Source organism: Cyanistes caeruleus, chromosome 3 (assembly GCF_971803275.1).
Source record: "Cyanistes caeruleus chromosome 3, bCyaCae1.hap1.1, whole genome shotgun sequence".
Taxonomy (NCBI): domain Eukaryota; kingdom Metazoa; phylum Chordata; class Aves; order Passeriformes; family Paridae; genus Cyanistes; species Cyanistes caeruleus.
In genome coordinates, this window is record NC_141703.1 from 67891797 (window position 1) to 67909709 (window position 17913).

Consider the following 17913-nt stretch of genomic DNA (forward strand, 5'->3'; position numbering starts at 1 on the left):
CCAGAAATGATTTTATGGAAATATTTGAAGTGTATCTCCTGAAGATTTCAAATAAGACACCAAAGCAAAAGATTGGCTGCAAATCTCATCTAATAAGCAACTGAGAATTGTGTTCATCTGGGTTGTGCACAGACTGGCACTGCAGCCTCAGGAAAAGGGCAAATATGGCCCTTTTTTTTCAAATGTGCTGTGAAAACCCTGCCTGCTGTAGGGATGGGAGTGTTCAAAAGCAACAGTGACAATCTACATTACCAGCAGCTCCATCAGAAGTACATGTGCCCAGGTGCCCTGTCTCCACAGATGTTTTGCTCTCGTTTTGAGCTGAAAATGTAACTTTTTTGTTGAGAAAGGCTTTCAGATCTTGTTAAAAATAGCCTAATAGTAGCTTTGGATTTGAGTGACAAGCTAGTTGTTACTATGCAGTTTTCATAGTAATAATCTAGTACTTTTGACCCAAAGAAACAGTGATATCATTCCTTGAGAGGGAGTGACAAAATCTGGAAGCCCCGTGACGACACTGAATCTCTTTGTTGTCAAGGCAAGCTGTGAAATCATCTGCTTTCCTGCCAAATCCCACTGAGGAGTAAGCAGTGTCTTTCACAGAACACACATTTTGCAGGAAAAGATGGGGCACGGAAGAAGCACGTTCCTGTCCCATGGGAGGTGTGCTGCTCCATACCCTGTGACTTCTGGAATTGATGCAAGTGTGTTTTCCCACCTCTGTCAGCAACCACATCACTAAAGTGAGCAGAAGCTTTCTAAGGTTCTTTATATACTGTGACTTCATCAAAAATTCTGCTGGAGTACTGTCACCAGTGTGTTTCACAGTTATTTGGGAATGGGGGAGAATGAGATCTCTGAATCCCTCAGTCAGGCTCCACTGCCAACCAGGTAGTCTGTACTTGTTGGAATTCTCCATCCTTGTTTGTGTTTGCTATTAGTCTTCGGTTGTGAGCTAAGCAGGGGAAGATAGGAAGTGAGAGGTAAACTTTAATAAAACTTCTTTTGTCATTCAGTTGGAACTTCTCTGTTTCTGCTCAGCAATACATTGTTAAGAACAGTTTTATCTTTGGAGAGGTCTTCCTCTCTTACCTCCAAAAAAAAACTGGAGAACAAAAGGATGCTTTAAAAAAAAGGTTGATAATGTATAGCTGATGTTTCCATTCGAGTTCAGCTTGCCATGCGTGGAAAAGGAGTTGAACCAAAAGGCTCCTTACAAAGATTTCTACTGGTTTCCAAGTGAGTAGCTACAATGGGTATCCTAAAAACTTAAGTATTTGAAAACACATATCTAATAGAAATCCTAGTTTTACTCTTGCTTTGCAATATGACAGCCAATCTGTGTGTCTTTTCCCAGTGTATATCCTAGTTTGCAAAACACCAGAATTACTAAACAGGGGTTTTGAAACTTCCTCTGCAGCTACATATTTTTTTTCCTGAAGCAGTTGTACTGGGCTATTGTGACCCGAATGTTCTGTGGGCAAAGCTTATGTGCAAGAAATCAAAGGTGTTTTGTGTTATTCAAGTGATCTCAGTGACTGCACCTGTCTAGTGGAGTGTAATTTAAAACAGATTTGAACTTCAATGAGGTTTGCAGAAGAAGGCATGGTTGTGAAGTATCAGAAGGGATGTGGCACAGCGTGAACAAGAGAAGAAACATATATTGCTTCCGTAAAAAATGCTACTGTCTGCAACTGATGAGTAAATTCTTTTGTATTTCTGTCATCAAGGACTGCAAAAGAAACCCACTGGAATATGCAAACCTGTACAGGCCTGAGCATATAACTAACAGAGATGAAGGAAAACCCTTACAGGGATATGTCTCGTAACCAAATTCTTCTCACTTGCCTTTTACTGAAGGCTCAGCTCTAGACAAGAGCAAGAAATAAAAGCATTACTTTGCTTTCCTTTCAGGTCTGGTTTTCACAGAAGAAACCTTAAAGTTCAGTACGTGCAAAGCTATCAGCTTCTGCACACTAGACCACATAAATACTAGTGATTTTTACCGTTTTCTTCTGTTGCATTATAAAGGTTTAAACTTTAACTGCAAATCAGAAAAAAAACCCCCACACAATCTTTCCTTGAGACAGAAACACTAATGTTCCTTATTATTCATGTATTTTTGTATGATTTCAGGTAGCAGAATCACTGTTTTCATATGTCCACCAGCACTTCTTCACACACGAGGCCGTTTTAGAATTAGGGTCCTTATTTGGAAGGATCATGAAGCACCGTGCCTTGCCCAAACAATTGTTATCCCTTGTGTCAGGCCACAGACCCTTCCAAAACTCCATGGATAGATTTTGAGAGAGCATGATAATTAATCAGTTATCTCAATCAGCCATTTACACTCGAATATTTGTGACCTCTCTTCACTCAAGCCTGTGTTACTACAGCAAGTGTGCTGACACTGCCTTTCGGGGCAGAGCAGTGGTTTTGGATTTTTCACGGCAGCGCTCCTCCCAGCGTTGTTCGGGCCAATAAAGCAGTGTGAACAGCGAAGCTGAGGTTAAGGGGTATTTCTCCTGTTCGCCAGTCCTGTACAGCAGCCTCGTGCGGTGCAAGTGACGGTAAAAAAGCAGAGAGAGGAGCAGCAGCGAAGGGACAGGTGAGGTGTGGCTCAGCGCGCCCCTGCCCCGGGATGCCCGGACGGCGCCGGGCCATCGCTGCACCACTGCTGACAACTCGGGAGGAGCTGCCTGACCACTGCGGACTATTTCTCGTCACCCAGGAGGTTACGGAGAAAACCGGTATCTTCCGACTGCTGTTCATACAGGTGATTAAACGATTTCTGGAAAAAGAAAGAAAAAAACCCAAAAACCCCCATGAATCGACAAAACAAAACAAACGTCTCCCATTCCTCGGTGAGGGGGCAGAGCCGCGCACGCAGCCGCGGCAGCGGAGGGGAGCCCGGTGCGCCGGCTGGAACGGGGCGAGAGGAGCCGAGACACGCGGGCTGGGCTCGGCTCCCCGCTGAGCTCCGGCTCCCGCGCCCGGGCGGCGCGGCCGCAGGGGCGGGGGGCGGCGGCGCCCTGCTCCTCACCGCGGGGCGGCCGCGGGGGTGCCCCCGGGGCAGGGGAGGCGGCGGCGGGGGCGGCGGGGCCCGCGCCCCTCGCGGGCGGCAGCGCAGCCCCGGGCGGGCACCGCCGCTGTGCGGGCCCCGGCGCCGCCCGGCTCCCTGCGCTCACTTTTATATTTGCGCGCCCTTTCCCTGCTCGGTGACGTGTCCCGCCGCGCGCCCAACCCGCGGCGCGCTCTGGTCAGGACAATGGGAGCGCCTGGGCCAATCGGCGCGGCGCTCGGCTTGGCGGCGGCCAATGGGCGCGGGGCTGTGCAGAGAGTAATGTTACCAGCGCCGCGAGTGTGAGGAGGCTGCGTATCGATCCCGCGCTCAGCCATTGCGGTGCACCGGGCTGCACAGCGACCCAGCCAGCGCTGGGGCCGGGCGGGCGGCCGCGGGAGCGTCTCTGGGGCTCGGGGCCGAGCGAGGGCTGCGTGCCGACTCTGTCTGACACGGGTGAGTACGCGCCGGGGGCCCCTGGGCCGGCCGGGCGCGCTCGCCCGCTCGCCCGCCCGCTCGCAGCCGGGCGGTGAGCCGGCGGTGGCCGTCGTGCCGCCGCCGCTGCACGACCGCGGAGCGCGGGGCAGCGCCGGCTCGGACGCCCGTACACAAAGGCGAGCGGGGCTGTGCCGGGGAGACCCTTTCCCGGGCGGCGAGCCCCCCGGCCGGGGCGGGGCGGGGGCGGCGGGCGAGTTCGGGAGAGCGGGGCGGCGGGAGGCAAGGGAGCGAGGTCGGGAGAAAGAGGCGGACGAAGGGAGCCGGGCGAGCGGCCGGGGGTCGTCCGCCGCGGGGGGCGAGGGCCGCGCCGTGCCCCGCTGTAAGCCGCTTACACGGTACCTCGCCGTAGCCATCGCCGCGGCGGCGGGGCGGGCGGTGGGGCGGCGGGGGGCTCCGGGCGGGCCGCGCCGAGCCGCCGGGGCGGTGGGGAGCGCGGGGAAGCGGGGCGCGGGCCGGGGCGCCGCTGGCCCCGCGGCCGCCCGGCTGTAACATGGCTGACGGCAGCCGCGAGCGAGAAAACAAGGCGAGCGGCGCGGAGCAGCAGAGGAGGCGCTCGGGCGGGCGGGGGCGCAGTTCGGGGGAACTTTTTTTCTCCGGCAGCCGCCGCTCGCCCGTGCGCGGGGCCGGCAGCCCCGGGGCCGCACAGCTCGGAGGGGCGAGGGAGCGAGCGGGGGGTCCCCGCCGGGGCTTTTACCGCGCCGCCGGGGCTCCGGCAGCCGCTGAAAGCGCGCCGGTCTCCCCCATCTTCTTCCCCCCCGCTCCCACCCACCTCCCCCCGTCTCCCGCCCGCCCTCCCCCGGCTGCAATGGCTGAGCGTGTGCGCCAGGGTAGCGGCGCGCTCACACAAAGGGAAGGGAAGGGAGGAAGGAGCCATGTTCTCTGCGCGGCGGCGGCAGCGGGCGACGCCACAGCGGCCATTCCGCGCAGCCCGGGTTGCGCTGCCTCCGCCGCCGCCCCCGCGGGCGGGGGTCGCGCCGCCCGGCCCCGCCGCGGCTCCTCTCGGCGGGGGTCCCGCCGCCCGGGCTCGCCGCCCCGCCCGGCCGCGGGGGGTGTGGTGGCGGCGGGGGGGTGGGGAGCGGCCGGCTCTGCTCCTCGGCGCACAAAATGGAAGGAGGCTCGGCGGCGGGTGACCTCCTCCGCCAGGAGCCTGCGCCATGGCGGCCGCTCCCGCCGACACCGCCGCTGCGGCGGCGCGGCCGGCAGGGAGGGAGGGAGGGAGTGCAGGCCGGGGCTGCCTCGCCTCATGGCGGCCGGAGCGGGCAGGGCTGGGCATGGGGGCGGCCCCCCCGCCGCGGCGGGACGGGGGCGGCGGCGGGAGAACGCTTTGTCCCGCCGGGGCCGGGGGTCGCCGCCTGCGGACAGCCGCACCCCGGTGGGTGTCCTGCTCCTGGGCATGTGCTCGCCGCTGCGAGCCCTCGCCTGAACGCGGAATAAAACTTGCACATGTTCTCCTTAATAACGGGACTAGTTTTTTTCTTTTCTTGCTGTTTCCCCCCGCCCCCCCCCCCCTTTTTTTTTTCTTTTCCTTTTCTTCCTTCCCTCCCACCCCCGGCAGGTCTCTTGAGGGACTTGCGAAGTTTCCCTCTGCCCCCCTCATAGGGGAAGCGTCCAAAATGGCGGGAAGGAGGAGGCTTTTAAAGGCCAGCCCCGGGGTCGCGGTGCCCAGCCCGGGCCGCGGCCGCCCCGCGTCCCCAGAGCCGCCGGCCCCCGCGGGCACTGCCCCGGCCCGGCCGAGCCCCGCGCCCGCTGCGCTGGGAGCGTCTCCATGGCCGGCAGGAGCGGCTCCTGCTTCTTCAGCCCTCTTGTTTACTTGATAGAAACTTCAAACCGGACGTGTTTAGTCACAGAGCAGAAATCTGTTTCTGTCTATCCGCCAAACCGATAGGAAATACAGCTTCTGTGGCAATACGGGCAGGCACTGCCTGCCCTTTTTTTTTCCCTTTCACGCTTTTTTTTTCTTTTTTTTTCTTTTTTTTTTTCCTTCTTTTAATTCGTGCTGAAAAGCAGAGCTTGTCAGGGTGCAAGTGACTTTTTCCAGGGAGCTATGAAGAAATACTCCGAATGTCTGACTGGGGTGTGAAAGTTCCAGGAAGGTATTTTTCAGTCCCTGAAAGTGTCAGATTTTGCTCTTGCTGAGCACAGCTCTACTGGCTGTACATAAATGTTGTGCTTCTCCCTGTGTAGGTTGTAACCTATCTGTCCAAATGAGTTATTTCATTCCTGTATTTTGAGGTATACTTGCAAAGGGTAGGCTTTTGCAGTACACATAAAGATGGCTGATAACACATGGCATAGAAAATAATTAAAAAATGTACTTTTAAATAAGCACCATGGGCCTACAGGGATGAGGTTGTATGAGAAACCATGGTCTGTAAAAAGAAAATTAGTAATCCAGAAGGCCACTGAGACAGGATACTTGGATCCTTTCCCCATCCTTTCAATAGAGTTTATTCTTCCCAAGCATATGATTAATACACCAGTAGTAATCGGGGTGTACAGGTTGCACTGCAGCCCTGGCCTTCAGATTCCTTGGACGGATAGTTCTTGTTTGCAGGAGACCGTAACTGCACGTTGTAAAGGCCCTTCGAGATTTCAGGTTGCTTGCATCCAGTTCACCTCAGACAGGGATGACAGAAATCTTCAGTAAATTTTCCAGAAGGGAATCTTTTTCCCATTGTATTATTTCAGAATACTGCTCTAGCAGGTCTTGTTTGGTCGTGACTTACTTCCTGCCTTGGTTTGTTGAAAGTATAAGTTTTAAAGGTGTCTCATTTGCTTCATTACAGAAAATCAGCAAAAATGGGCAAAGGTGATCCTAAGAAGCCGAGGGGTAAAATGTCTTCGTACGCCTTCTTTGTGCAAACCTGTCGGGAGGAGCACAAGAAGAAACATCCAGATGCGTCAGTGAACTTCTCAGAGTTCTCAAAAAAATGCTCAGAACGATGGAAGGTAAGAATAACTGCTTACAAAAACCCCCACAAAACCTTAAATGACTGCTTTTTGTGAAATACCATTCAAGACGGTAAATGGTTTCTTTAGAAACTCAGGTTTTGGGTAAGTATGAAGTGCAATTGTAAGATGAGTGGTAACTATCCATTGTCCTTGTCTTACATCTAGCTCCCCCAGCTGAAATTTTGGAATGGACTTTGGTATGTTTTTGAATCTTAAAATACTGTTTTGATCCTTGCGTGTCCCTTCTGAGGTATTCTGTGATTCTAATTGCCTTCCAGACTATGTCTTCTAAGGAGAAAGGGAAGTTTGAAGATATGGCAAAGGCTGACAAGCTTCGTTATGAAAAAGAAATGAAAAACTATGTACCACCTAAGGGAGAAACAAAAAAGAAGTTCAAGGATCCAAATGCACCGAAGAGGCCTCCGTAAGTAGATTCCTAGCTTTTTAGGTTGTCTTGTTTGGCACCATCACACTGGTGTGTATCTATAAAATGGTAGTTTTATCCAGGAGCTTCAGAAATACAAGACTATGTGATCTTCCTCGCCAGTGGTGTGAAGATAGGTTGAAATTTTGGTTTTATTTTCAGGTTGGCTGTCCCACTATCAAAGCTGGAGGAACGGCAGCCTTTAAAAGTAGATGCAAAAATAGACTGTGTGATTTTGACTGATATTTCTAATTTTTGTTAAGAGGGTAATTCCAGTGTAATATGGCAGTAAAGTACTGCAGGCCCTACTCTCATCACCACTTGTTGGCTTGAGGAGAATTTTTGATTGGCAGTCCGTTTAAAATTGGAGGCTTTTGCACAGAACAGGTTGGAGGGGTGATCTTCCTCAAAACCAGCTTGGAAAGATTCAAGCTTTAGCCATGGCATAGTGACAACTGGCTTCAAATTCATCTTCTGCTAGACACCAGTACTTTATTGTGTGTGTATTTCTGTGTTTTAAGCTGAGCTAATGCTGAAAGGGGCAGGGATGTTCCTTTACAAGCTAATATTCCTTTACAGCTGGTGCTGTGGTCTGGAAATCCTACTTTGCCAACAAATATTGCAGCCTCCCACCTCTAACAATTCCGATATAACATTTGCTGCCCTAGTATCATTCACTTACTTTTAATTTCTAAAGCTTCTCTCTGTGTTTGGTATATAAAATCTGCCTATCTGGGGATCCTGGCAAAAATGGGACCAGATGTGCAGCATTATTTAAGAGAAAAGAGTGAGTTGAGTTTGCAAAGCGACTCGTTCAGTTCTGATCCCTTCCACTGTAATCAATGTCTGTCTCACTTTTAGGTGCTTTTTCCAAAGCGCGAAGGTCCCAAAAGTTGCTCCTGTAGCAAAGTCTAAAATTTCAGTAATCTTCTCTTATTTTTCCTCTGTAGTTCGGCTTTTTTCTTGTTTTGCTCTGAGTTTCGCCCAAAAATCAAAGGAGAACATCCCGGTCTGTCCATTGGGGATGTCGCAAAGAAACTGGGAGAGATGTGGAACAACACCGCTGCAGATGACAAACAGCCTTACGAAAAGAAGGCTGCTAAGCTGAAGGAGAAGTATGAAAAGGTAACACTGACATTTAGGGAGGTGCTTTGGTTTAGACAGATTTTCCCTTATTGTGTACCCTGATACCTGATGTTGCAAATTATAATATGCTCATGACATAATTCGTTAGATTTGTTGAAAAAGGTTGTATACAGGGGCAAATGGTTCATTGGCATAACACTAAATTTGAGTCCTTTACATTTGTCTGTAATTTTGAGCTGTCACTGGTGGGTTCTGTATCGTTAGTAAATCCATAGGTCACAGGAGAATTTGAGTTGAGTTGGTAGTAGTAAGTAATGCTGGTAAGGAATTAATTGGTTCTCCCTAATTTTGGACATACTGGTGAGCATCCTTGAATGTTAGGATAATTGATCCATGTAGATGATTTTTAAAATTTATTCCTGGGAAAATGACAAAACACAAAGGAGATGCTAGTTTTAGGCATGTGTCTTTTCCTGGACCTACTTTGTGTCCACGTCCTTTCTAGCAATGAATTTGGTTAATTATGCATATGAAGCAGCTTGTCATACAATTTTTTAAATTATTAACCCTGCCATCATAATTGGAGCTGTATGGTTCCGTTGTGCACACAGGATTGTGCAACACATGGTTTTATTTCTAGAGGCAGATTCCCAGCCCAGTATGGAGGCCAAGGGAAGAGGAGGGGATGCACGTTGGCATCATCACCCGATGATGCTTCACAAGGGGTCAGCGACCACCTGTAGCTGCCATACAGCACCTGTGTCCATTGGCTGCTGTCACCTTCCTCTGGCTGCTTCAGCTGGCAAACAAATCCCAGTTCAAAATTTTTGCACTGTAGTGTGCAAGGTGTAACCTTGCAGCCCTGTTGATGTGGCAGAGAGGAGTTGCAGGTCCAGGAGCTTTTCCACACGGTGCTTTCTGTACAGCTTCATGGTAATTGCTTGTACACACAGCCAGGGCAACTCAGACATTTATAAATGATAGACTTACTAATCTTTATTCACAGATGTTATTTTAATTTTCAGTAGTAGTGTCTTTATTTCTTACACTTGCATGGGGAATTTAAGGTGTAGTAATCTTAGCTATTTCACTGCTTGGCCTTTGACTTAGTGAGTATCTCTATCTTCTCAAAATTTCCTGCTAAGCTTTAAGGAAGTCCAAGAGAACAGTAAGATTAGTGGTGTGGTGTTTATTAGGTGGGGAATATTGGAAGATTTAGACCATCTGTGTGAATGTGTTGATGTTTCTCTGTAGCTGGTTTGTGTAAGCTGTGTAGATCAGTTCTTCCACCTAATTGTTTGGCTGTTTTGGCACAAAGTTGGGAAGTCTTAACTGCTTTTATGACTGTGCCTTCCAGGTACAGTTTTGACTTCCCTGTAGCAGGAACTGAATTTTGTGTGTTTCAAACGATTAGAATAAATTTATTGCATGCAGAAGGTGGCACTGTCTACCCTTTAATCAAGTTCTTCTTTTACCTTTTATTTTGTAAACTTCTCTTAGGCGGAGTTCAGCCTAACAGCTCTTTGCTGAGGTGTAACACTGCAGCTGTTAGGCTGGGTCATTCTGATGTGTTCTGAGTGGCTAATCCCGGTTTGTGCCTCAAACAAGGGTTTTCCTGTGTCTTTCTTTAGGCCCTGTAGAAGGTGGGGCTAGAAGGGGACTTTAAGAGGTCTCCCTACTTCATTTCCTTGTGGGATAGTGGGCTCAGCTCTGCCTTTGCCATGAGAGGCAGCATCTTTTCCAGCCTGTTCCCAGAAGCCCAGCAGTGGGGATCCCTTAGCAGCCATGAGCAGTGTGTAGCAGCATGCCAGTGTAATCTCTGTGCTAGAGGGTTCCCGTTTCTTTGACTTTGGCTCCCCTCGGAGCTGAAGCCGCAGCTCCTGGTCCAATCCCAGTGGGAAGGGCAGGTGCCTGGGTGACTGCTTTCTCAAGTGCTCTGTGGAGGTTGCTCAGACCTCTTGGCTGGTTAAATCTTTGAGAGATTGTTCCTGCTTTTCTTCTCCAAGGATATTGCTGCATACCGGGCCAAAGGGAAGGTTGATGGAGGCAAGAAAGTAGTTGCCAAGGCTGAGAAGAGCAAGAAGAAGAAGGAAGAGGAGGAGGATGAGGACGAAGATGAGGAGGATGAAGATGATGAAGAGGAGGAAGAAGAGGAGGATGAAGATGATGATGATGATGAATAAGTCTCTTTTAGAGCAATTTCTTTCTTGTCTATAAAGCATTTAACCCCCCTGTACACAACTCACTCCTTTTAAAGAAAAAAAAAAAAATTGAAATGTAAGGCTGTGTAAGATTTGTTTTTAAACTGTACAGTGTCTCTTTTTTTGTATAGTTAACACACTACCGAATGTGTCTTTAGATAGCCCTGTCCTTAGTGGTATTTCAATGGCCACTAACCTTGCCTGGTACAGTGTGGGGGTTGTAAATTGGCATGGGAGTTATAAAGCAGGTTCTTGTTGGTGCACAGCACAAATTTAGTTATATTTGGGGATGTAGTTCATTTCTCATCTTCAGTTGTCTCTGATGCATCATAAAAATAATTGTTGTTCTGTTAACTGAATACCACTCTGTAATTGCAAAAAGGAAGAAAAAAAAGTTGCAGCTGTTTTGTTGACATTCTGAATGCTTCTAAGTAAATACAATTTTTTTTATTAGTATTGTTGTCCTTTTAATAGGTGCCCTTGAGAATCATACTTTTTCTTTTCTCTCTTTTTTTTTTTTTTTTTCTTTTGAGGGGAACTCATCTTTTGCTTTATTGAAAGCCCGTATGGGATCATGGGAATATTACAGTTTTCATCTTTCATATAACCAGCTGATAAACAAAGCTTTGATCTGCATACCCTGCATTATCATGATAGGGTAAGAAAAGAAATATATAGGCATATGATGAGAATATTCTTCCATAACTGGAAACAACAAAAATTCAATCTCAGCAAATGGATACTTGTTCGGATTTTTGTGAAATGTAATATTCTATTGCGTTGCATGAGTTTACCAGTCTTGGAGAGTTGAGAAGTATAGAGTTCAATTTTACAGAAACTAAATACTTTGGGGGGTGGGGAGGGAGGGAATGTTAAATTTTGTCCTAGAAGGACCCATAGGAAGAGTGTACGTCCATCTGGTGTAGAGAAATTTACACGTGTGACTCTGTTACCATGTAATGGAAGTTATATTTGTAAATCTCTGAACACCTGGGAGTGATGAGCGTACCTAAAATGTGTAAAGTTAAAAGCATGAAATGACCATATTATTTTTTGGTGACAGGTCTGGTGATGGCCACGGGCTTTATACCATGAGACTCCTGGTAGCAAAGGGCCCACAAGAAATGATTTTTCTTTCTAAGATTTCTATAAATGGTACCATTATTATTTGTTAAATCTATGTAAATTCATATTTGTATTCTTGAAATTCTAGTTTTAGCCCTTTAAACAAAGTTGTATATTGTCTCAAATTGAAAATGAGATAAGATGTATTTTTCCTGTTAGGTTTTATACCGCACTCTTGATGTTTGCCCATTTTTAAGTTAAATATAGTTGTATGGAAAAGTACATTTTATTAAATTTTGCATTAAAAAGTTAAATGTTTATGGTTATACCAACAATGTCTAATTTGGTCAAATACAGTTCTCTTCCAAAACCAAAGCTAAGGGGTTTTTTGCATATTTAGTAAAACTTCAAGTGCTGGCAGCTGTAACTATTTTCACATATACCTGCTTACCAGTTTGGGGGACAATTCGGCAATTTTGTGGTTTCAAAATTATGGTTCTCTTAAGTGCCAGTGTTTAAAAACAAACAAACAAAAAAGCATTCTTGTAATTTTACACGCTTTTGTGATGGAGTATTGTTTTGTTATACAATTTTGACTTTCAGATTCTTATTTCAATTTGCATTTATGTATAACTTCAGGAGAAATATTGAACATCTGAAATCCTGGATGATACTAATAAACTAATAATTGCAGAGGTTTTAAATACTTAGTTAAATGGCTCACTTAATACCCTAAGGATTTGGGGGTTTTTGTGTGTGTTGGTGTTCTCAGATATGTACATCCCTGCTTTCTGTTTCAAGCAGAAGAACGATGCTTTCTGCGAGGTCTCGATATAGAAAAGGGTAGGACAGACAGATTCTTTTCTCTTCTTCAACTGGATATTACACATTCAAATGCTCGTAACTGATGACAAATAAATTTTCTGTGCTGAAGGGTTTTTTTGTTTCCCCAGGTCATCAGAGGAAAGTAGACCCATTTCTTGTTCTTGGAACAAGCATACTTTATGAGATCCCCATAATCTTGTGCCTTTGTTCTCGGTGCTTGATGTTGACAGAAGTAACCTAGAAGATTCAGCTGAAGTTAAAAGATGAGTAGCGAGTGCTCCCCGGCAGCCAGGCACGGCCTTTGCTTTGCCTTTGACTTTAGCTCATAGGTAACAAACAGAGCGTGCTCGAGGCTGAAGAGGGTAGGTAATGTAATTATCCATGCTGCTCACTGAGGAAAGGAACCTCCTGTATCTCAGTGCAGAGGCCGGTGTTGGGTGGGAGATGCTCCAAAGCTCCCCCAGCTCTCCAGGGTGGCCGTGGTTTTCTCAGGAGCGCTTGGTACGTTGCTGTAATTCAGCTGAGCTGGCACATGGATATTGAGACCAAAGCCTTCGCTTGCATCTGCTACAGAACTCCTGAAACAGTGGAAGTGTTCTTTGGTGAAGAGGAATGCCATAGGCAGATTAATTGCTCCTTTTAAAGAAGAGCTGCTGAGTGAGGGTTGTTGCTTGGAAAGGACCTCGCTGTTCACAGCTGTGCTCACTTGCAAGTGGTTAATTAATCCGCTTGGTCAAAACTGAGTCTCTTCACTGATGGATCAGACTTGGCCACCCCAAGATTACTTGATCTGAGGTCAGTTACTGCTGACACTTCAGCTTGAATCTGCCTCCCCTTGATCTTTGAAAGTGGGTGCTTGCTGTAGAAGAGGGCTCATGATCGGTGAAATTGTGACTGTTTAGATAGCGGTTCCCTACAGGGGAACTGGCAGCATTGACATCACTATCAAAGAGCATCTCCTAGGGCTTTAACCTTCACAGAAATGCTTGTTGTAAAGAAAAGGCTTTTGCTGTTCTAAACAACAAAAAATCGATTGGTCTGGAGAGAACTTGAATGTTAATCCATGGGAGTTATGATACCTTGAATGCCAAATGAAGCCAGACTGATTTTTATGGTGGCTTGTCTTGAGTTGGTCCTGAAAGGAGCTGCAGTTGCAGCCGCCTAGATATGCTAGATGCAGTCTGTGGTTTTAAGCTGGTTTAACCGAATGTATGGACAATGTTCGTCCCTTCTGCCGAGCTTTCAGTGGTCACACCAGCTCTAGCAAAACAGCTGAGCTTATTTAACAAAATGTTTCTGTCCAGGCAAACAGGCCCCTGGAAACCTGAACTAAGGAGTGTGAAGTGGCTGATTTCTGCAGCTTAATTAGGGCACTGCTGACACTGAGCCTCTTTTTTCAGCTGCTTTTATCAGTGTAACCAGCCCATCCTGAAGGAGAAAAGGCTGAGTAACAGCTGGGGGTCTGGGTTTGCTTGAAAGTGGGATTTGAGTGACTTGTCCAGAAGAGGAGCCAGGCGGACTGCAGCCACAGCATTTGGTTCTCTGGATGCGGGACAAGCCAAGCCTGGAAAAAACCTCTCCTAATTCTTGCTAGCCTAAGGGTTAGACCTGCTGGTTAGAATAAACAATCCCATTCTGCCTTCCCAGCTATGCCTGACAGGAGATTAAAGGAATAAAGGCAATGTGCTGTGTTGGGTTATAATGAGTTATTCAATACAGAGTCTGTAACGGAGACATGGCAAAATACAAAGATAGTGTTTAATGCAAGAGACGATTAATTTTCACCATTTCCAGGCGGAGCCAGTGGCAGCTGACCAGCTACAGGCTTTTAGGACTCAAATGTACCAATCATTTTATTAATAACAGTAAAATGCCAAATATTTTTAGGCATTCCTCCATTATATTCTTTAGCTTACGAATCTGTACTTGACTGCAGATCACATCTTTTTGGGGCGCTTTAGCAGAAAATAACTGTGTGACATTTTCCTTTGGCAGGCTGCAGCAGACATTATTTTAGCACCCAAAATACATTCAGGGACGTTTTACAAACGTGCTAAGTCCAATGGAGTGCCTAAATGTGGGTGTGTATCGATAAACTTTTCCCCAGTCTTAGCTACTGGATTGCACTCTACATTTGAAAACTGCTTTGGTGAGGTGATCTTAATTTAGCCTAGTTTATCCGCTTTAAATTAACACCAGCCTTTATTCCAAAACAATGTAGTTGTAGACAGGCTGTCAGACTCTATTCTAATGTTTGAATAAGAAAAAGCAGGAAATTCTGAGTTTTTTATCATTTTGCTGAAGTTGTCTTGTATTTTTATTTTGTATATGTTTTGTGTGCCCTGGCTTTTCTTTTGACAGTGCTTCAAGCTGAAAAACAAAGATGGATTTTTTTTTTCCCCCCAGTGAATTTATTATGAAGAATGAAGGTCAGATTCCTCTTACAGCTGCTTTGTGCTGTTGAAAAATACAGTGTGGCTTCTGCTTCGAGAGCACCTAATTTTGAAATCCATCTTGCTGAAGCAATTGCTATTAGAGGTGACCCGCAAGAGAGACGAGCCTTCCCTTTTGCCACTCTGTGATGGAATAAAAGACTTGAGCGATAAATTAGCTTAGTCTACCTGTTTGCCACATCAGAAGCTCAAGCCTTCCCTGCAGTAGGAGTGCTCGAGATCAAGCTAAGCAGCAAGAGGCAGAGCAGCACGGAGCAAGGAGGACAGACAGGCAAATGTGGGGTTTTTTTTAACTACACCTTTTAAAATTTTGCTTCTATTGTTAAAAAGCGTTTGACTTAAATGATGGTCATTTGGCACAGAGGAAGTTTATCCACGTGCTTCCAGCAGCCTTTCACCTATTAAGGCAGCAAAAGCTCAATTCATTTATTTCTGACCTCCCAAAAGTTCCTTAGTAAAAACAGGAAAGACCAAGCACTGCAGCTTGAATGCCTGGAAAGGACCCATCTCCCTGCACATCTTACAGCAGCAAGAGGTCAGCATGTAAATGCTTTTTCCCAAGAAGCCATTCAAAAAATCAGGCTTACGGAGGGGAAACCGAGGACGTGTGCTGCTGTGTTTGGCAGGGGCATGTTACCAAGGATAAAAACGGTTTGGAAGGAATGTCTGGGAAGACATGCCTGACCCCTCCTGCTCCTTCCCAAACTGGAATGTAAGAAAACAATGAAAATAATACCTTTCTGGGAAAAAGTTTCCCTTGCCAAAATGCTGGGGTTGACTACAGTCTTCCTCATCACATCCCGGGGAAAAATGCACATCCCCTAACCACTGGCCAGCGGCACTACAGATGGGGTGGGGGGCATTGATGGCAACTGGGGGGGTCAGTCCCAGCAGCCCCCTCCTTGCTGCCAGTTCACTCCTGGTGTTGGGGAGACACTGAGTTTGAAAACTGCTGGGAAGAGCATCAGGTCATGGATCATGCCTGGCTTTGAAACGCAGATTCAGAGGGAGCACGGAGCGGTGAGCTGCAAGCAGGGATAGGAGGAACCAGCCCTCTGAAAACTCAGCCACGCAGTTAGAAGTAAAACCAGGGTGCTCTTTAAAACAACTCAAATTTGTGTGGTGGTGACTCCTAGAAGAGAGAACATTCTTGCAAGACGTGCGCTGGTAAATGATTGAATAACAGTGACTCATGTTTTATTATCAGACTTGACTGTAGCGGCGCTTACGCTCGCTTCAGATTTGTTGACACACATTTCTCCTGACGCCTGCCAATAAGGAAAATGCTGTGAAGCAGCACTGTAATGTAAAACCCGTACTGGAAAATGCAGGTGAGGGCTGATCACAGCCTGAGCCCCTCTGCACCGGAGCAGCTTTTGGGAACAGAGGGGCTGGCTCTGCAATACCAGCCACCGATGGGAAGTGCTGGTGGGTTTCTGCTCCGGGGCACTGAGGGGCTCAGCACCCACGTGGCTTGTCGGGGAGTTTCGCAGGACTAATCCCTTGGAACCTGCCGAGACCCATGTCTGGTCCCAGAGTCGCACCCTGGAATGTATAAAGGGTTCCCAGTGGGAGGCTGACAGTGAACGAGACCCCTCCTTGCACCAGCCTTGCTGTATCTGAGTCTCCTTCCAACACTGTTTCCTTTGAGGTGGAAGAAGGAAGTGATCTATTTTTGGGGAGCATTCGCACCAGATGTTCGGTGCTGGCAACACTCTCCATCGCTGCGTGCTCTGCTGCCGCACAGGAGCGCACGGGCTCTGCCTCCCTGCCGCTGGTGACCCTGCCCCTTCCTCCTGCCCTGCTGACCTCCACTGCTGGCAGCCCTGCTCCAGGAGGAAGGAGCGAGGTCACCTCCCCACAGCTGCTGGGGGCTGGATCTGCGTTGCCCAGGTAGGACAGGAGGGTTGTCCTGCTGCCCCACGGCCCCCAGGCAATCGGTGCCAGTCCCGTGGGGCCAGGGATGCCCAGGGACACCCTCAATACCGGGAGCAGCACTTGGAAGTGCTGCTCTTGGAAGCACTTGGAAGCACTTGTCTTCCACAGACCCGCAGCACAGAGGGATAAACCATAATGCTGCTGCTGTCACGGGGTGCAACATTCTCAGGATGTGCTGCTGCCTGGGATCGCTGTCCCTGGTCTTCTGGCCTCGACACTTGTCTTTGAGTCCCCTGTTCCTTCTGACGTGGGTTTTTCTTTTCATCTGAATCATTCAGTATGACTTTGGAGCACAATGGAGCTGTGATTTTTTTCGAAGCCGCCAGTCTGCAGGAAACAGAAGGTCTCTGAATAAAAGGGAGGCTCTTATTACAACTTCCCTCTTATTTACTGTTCCCAGTAGCAGAGAAGTAAAAAGACAATGAATGAAATGGAGGATTAATCACGCGTAGCACTGAAATATAAACAAGGAGACAGCGCGTCCCAGAGCGCTGCTCTGAGCAGTGGCTCGTGTCCGCAGCGTGCAGAAATCTCTCATCACTGAGACCTCCTGGATTTCATGAAAAAGGCCAAAAGGTAGAGGAGGCTCCACAGGTGGTTTTTCAAAGGTAAACTTGCAAACTAAGTAATTTCTATGGAGTGTTCTCTGTTCAGTGCTCTCAAAACTTGAGTTCAAGTTGGTATCCCCTGTGCTTAATCACTGGTCCGTGACTTTTGCAAAGGAAATTCCCTATTTTCCTATTTTTCTTCATTAATTTTAAAATAATAAAAGTTCAGGACAACTCCTTTGTCCCACAGAAGACTTAAAAATGCTTCAGAGAGAACCTCCTGCGCTGCTCAGTGTGTAGCTCTGCTCCTAAAAGGGGGGGTGTGTGGTCATTAGCCTTGCTCCCTTTTTCACTTGCTTTTGGGTTGGTATCCAAACACCAAAGGATTGCTAATCATGTTCCTTATTTATTTTTTTAGTCAGAGATTTACCTCTATTTGATTTCCAGCATTTACACCAGCCTTTGCAAAGGTGTTGAGCTCCTCAAGTTAATTAGTAATAAATTAACCTTGGGAGGTTGTTTGTGTGAGGCAGATTACATGCATGCAGCTTTGTGAAGGTTTTTAGTGAAGCAAAACATAGGAAAGAAAAGTGGAAACAGGGATGCATAACACAATTCAAATTGCCTGAAATGCCTGTAATAAATAGTTGTTTTGTGTATCTGAGTATCTGCATCTGTCAGGTAAAGTACTGTTCATTTTTTGGCACTGGGATGATGCATTTAATGTCAGGGTTGAGATGAGGTGGAGTGCATAATTGTAAAACTGATAGGGAAGCTGCTTCTCATCCTTATTCAAAAGCTCCAACAAACCTCTTAACAGCTCTCTTTAGAAAACATACACAGAAGACCTCAGAAAAGTTTA

At 47.5% G+C, this 17913-nt stretch overlaps 2 protein-coding genes and 1 long non-coding RNA gene across 4 annotated transcripts in view; 1 reads left to right on the top strand and 2 right to left on the bottom strand.

Moving 5' to 3' along the window:
- Positions 1–440: 440 nt before the first annotated feature.
- On the bottom strand, positions 441–3280 carry LOC147654214 (uncharacterized). The gene is made up of 2 exons (XR_015284709.1): positions 3189–3280; positions 441–2791 (listed from the first exon to the last, which is right to left on the bottom strand). It is a non-coding gene; the product is annotated as an uncharacterized LOC147654214 (long non-coding RNA).
- HMGB1 (high mobility group box 1) lies at positions 3221–11991 on the top strand. Of its 2 annotated transcripts, none has more exons than XM_086881663.1 (5): positions 3221–3517; positions 6346–6508; positions 6790–6935; positions 7886–8060; positions 10028–11991. In XM_086881663.1, the coding sequence occupies exons 2-5, from the start codon at positions 6359–6361 to the stop codon at positions 10202–10204; spliced, it is 648 nt and encodes a 215-aa protein (XP_086737789.1). In that variant the 5' UTR covers positions 3221–3517; positions 6346–6358; the 3' UTR covers positions 10205–11991. The 2 variants fall into 2 exon arrangements, with proteins under 2 accessions (XP_086737789.1, XP_086737788.1); XM_086881662.1 differs by lacking the exon at positions 3221–3517 and adding an exon at positions 4868–4931.
- Positions 11992–13852: 1861 nt separating this feature from the next.
- Positions 13853–17913, bottom strand: part of LOC147654215 (uncharacterized) — a 75295-nt gene continuing 71234 nt past the window's right edge. The window contains exon 4 of the mRNA XM_086881664.1: positions 13853–16830. Within this exon, the coding sequence (XP_086737790.1) occupies positions 16545–16830 (286 nt within the window). The 3' untranslated portion in view covers positions 13853–16544. The remainder of the gene's footprint in view (positions 16831–17913) is intronic.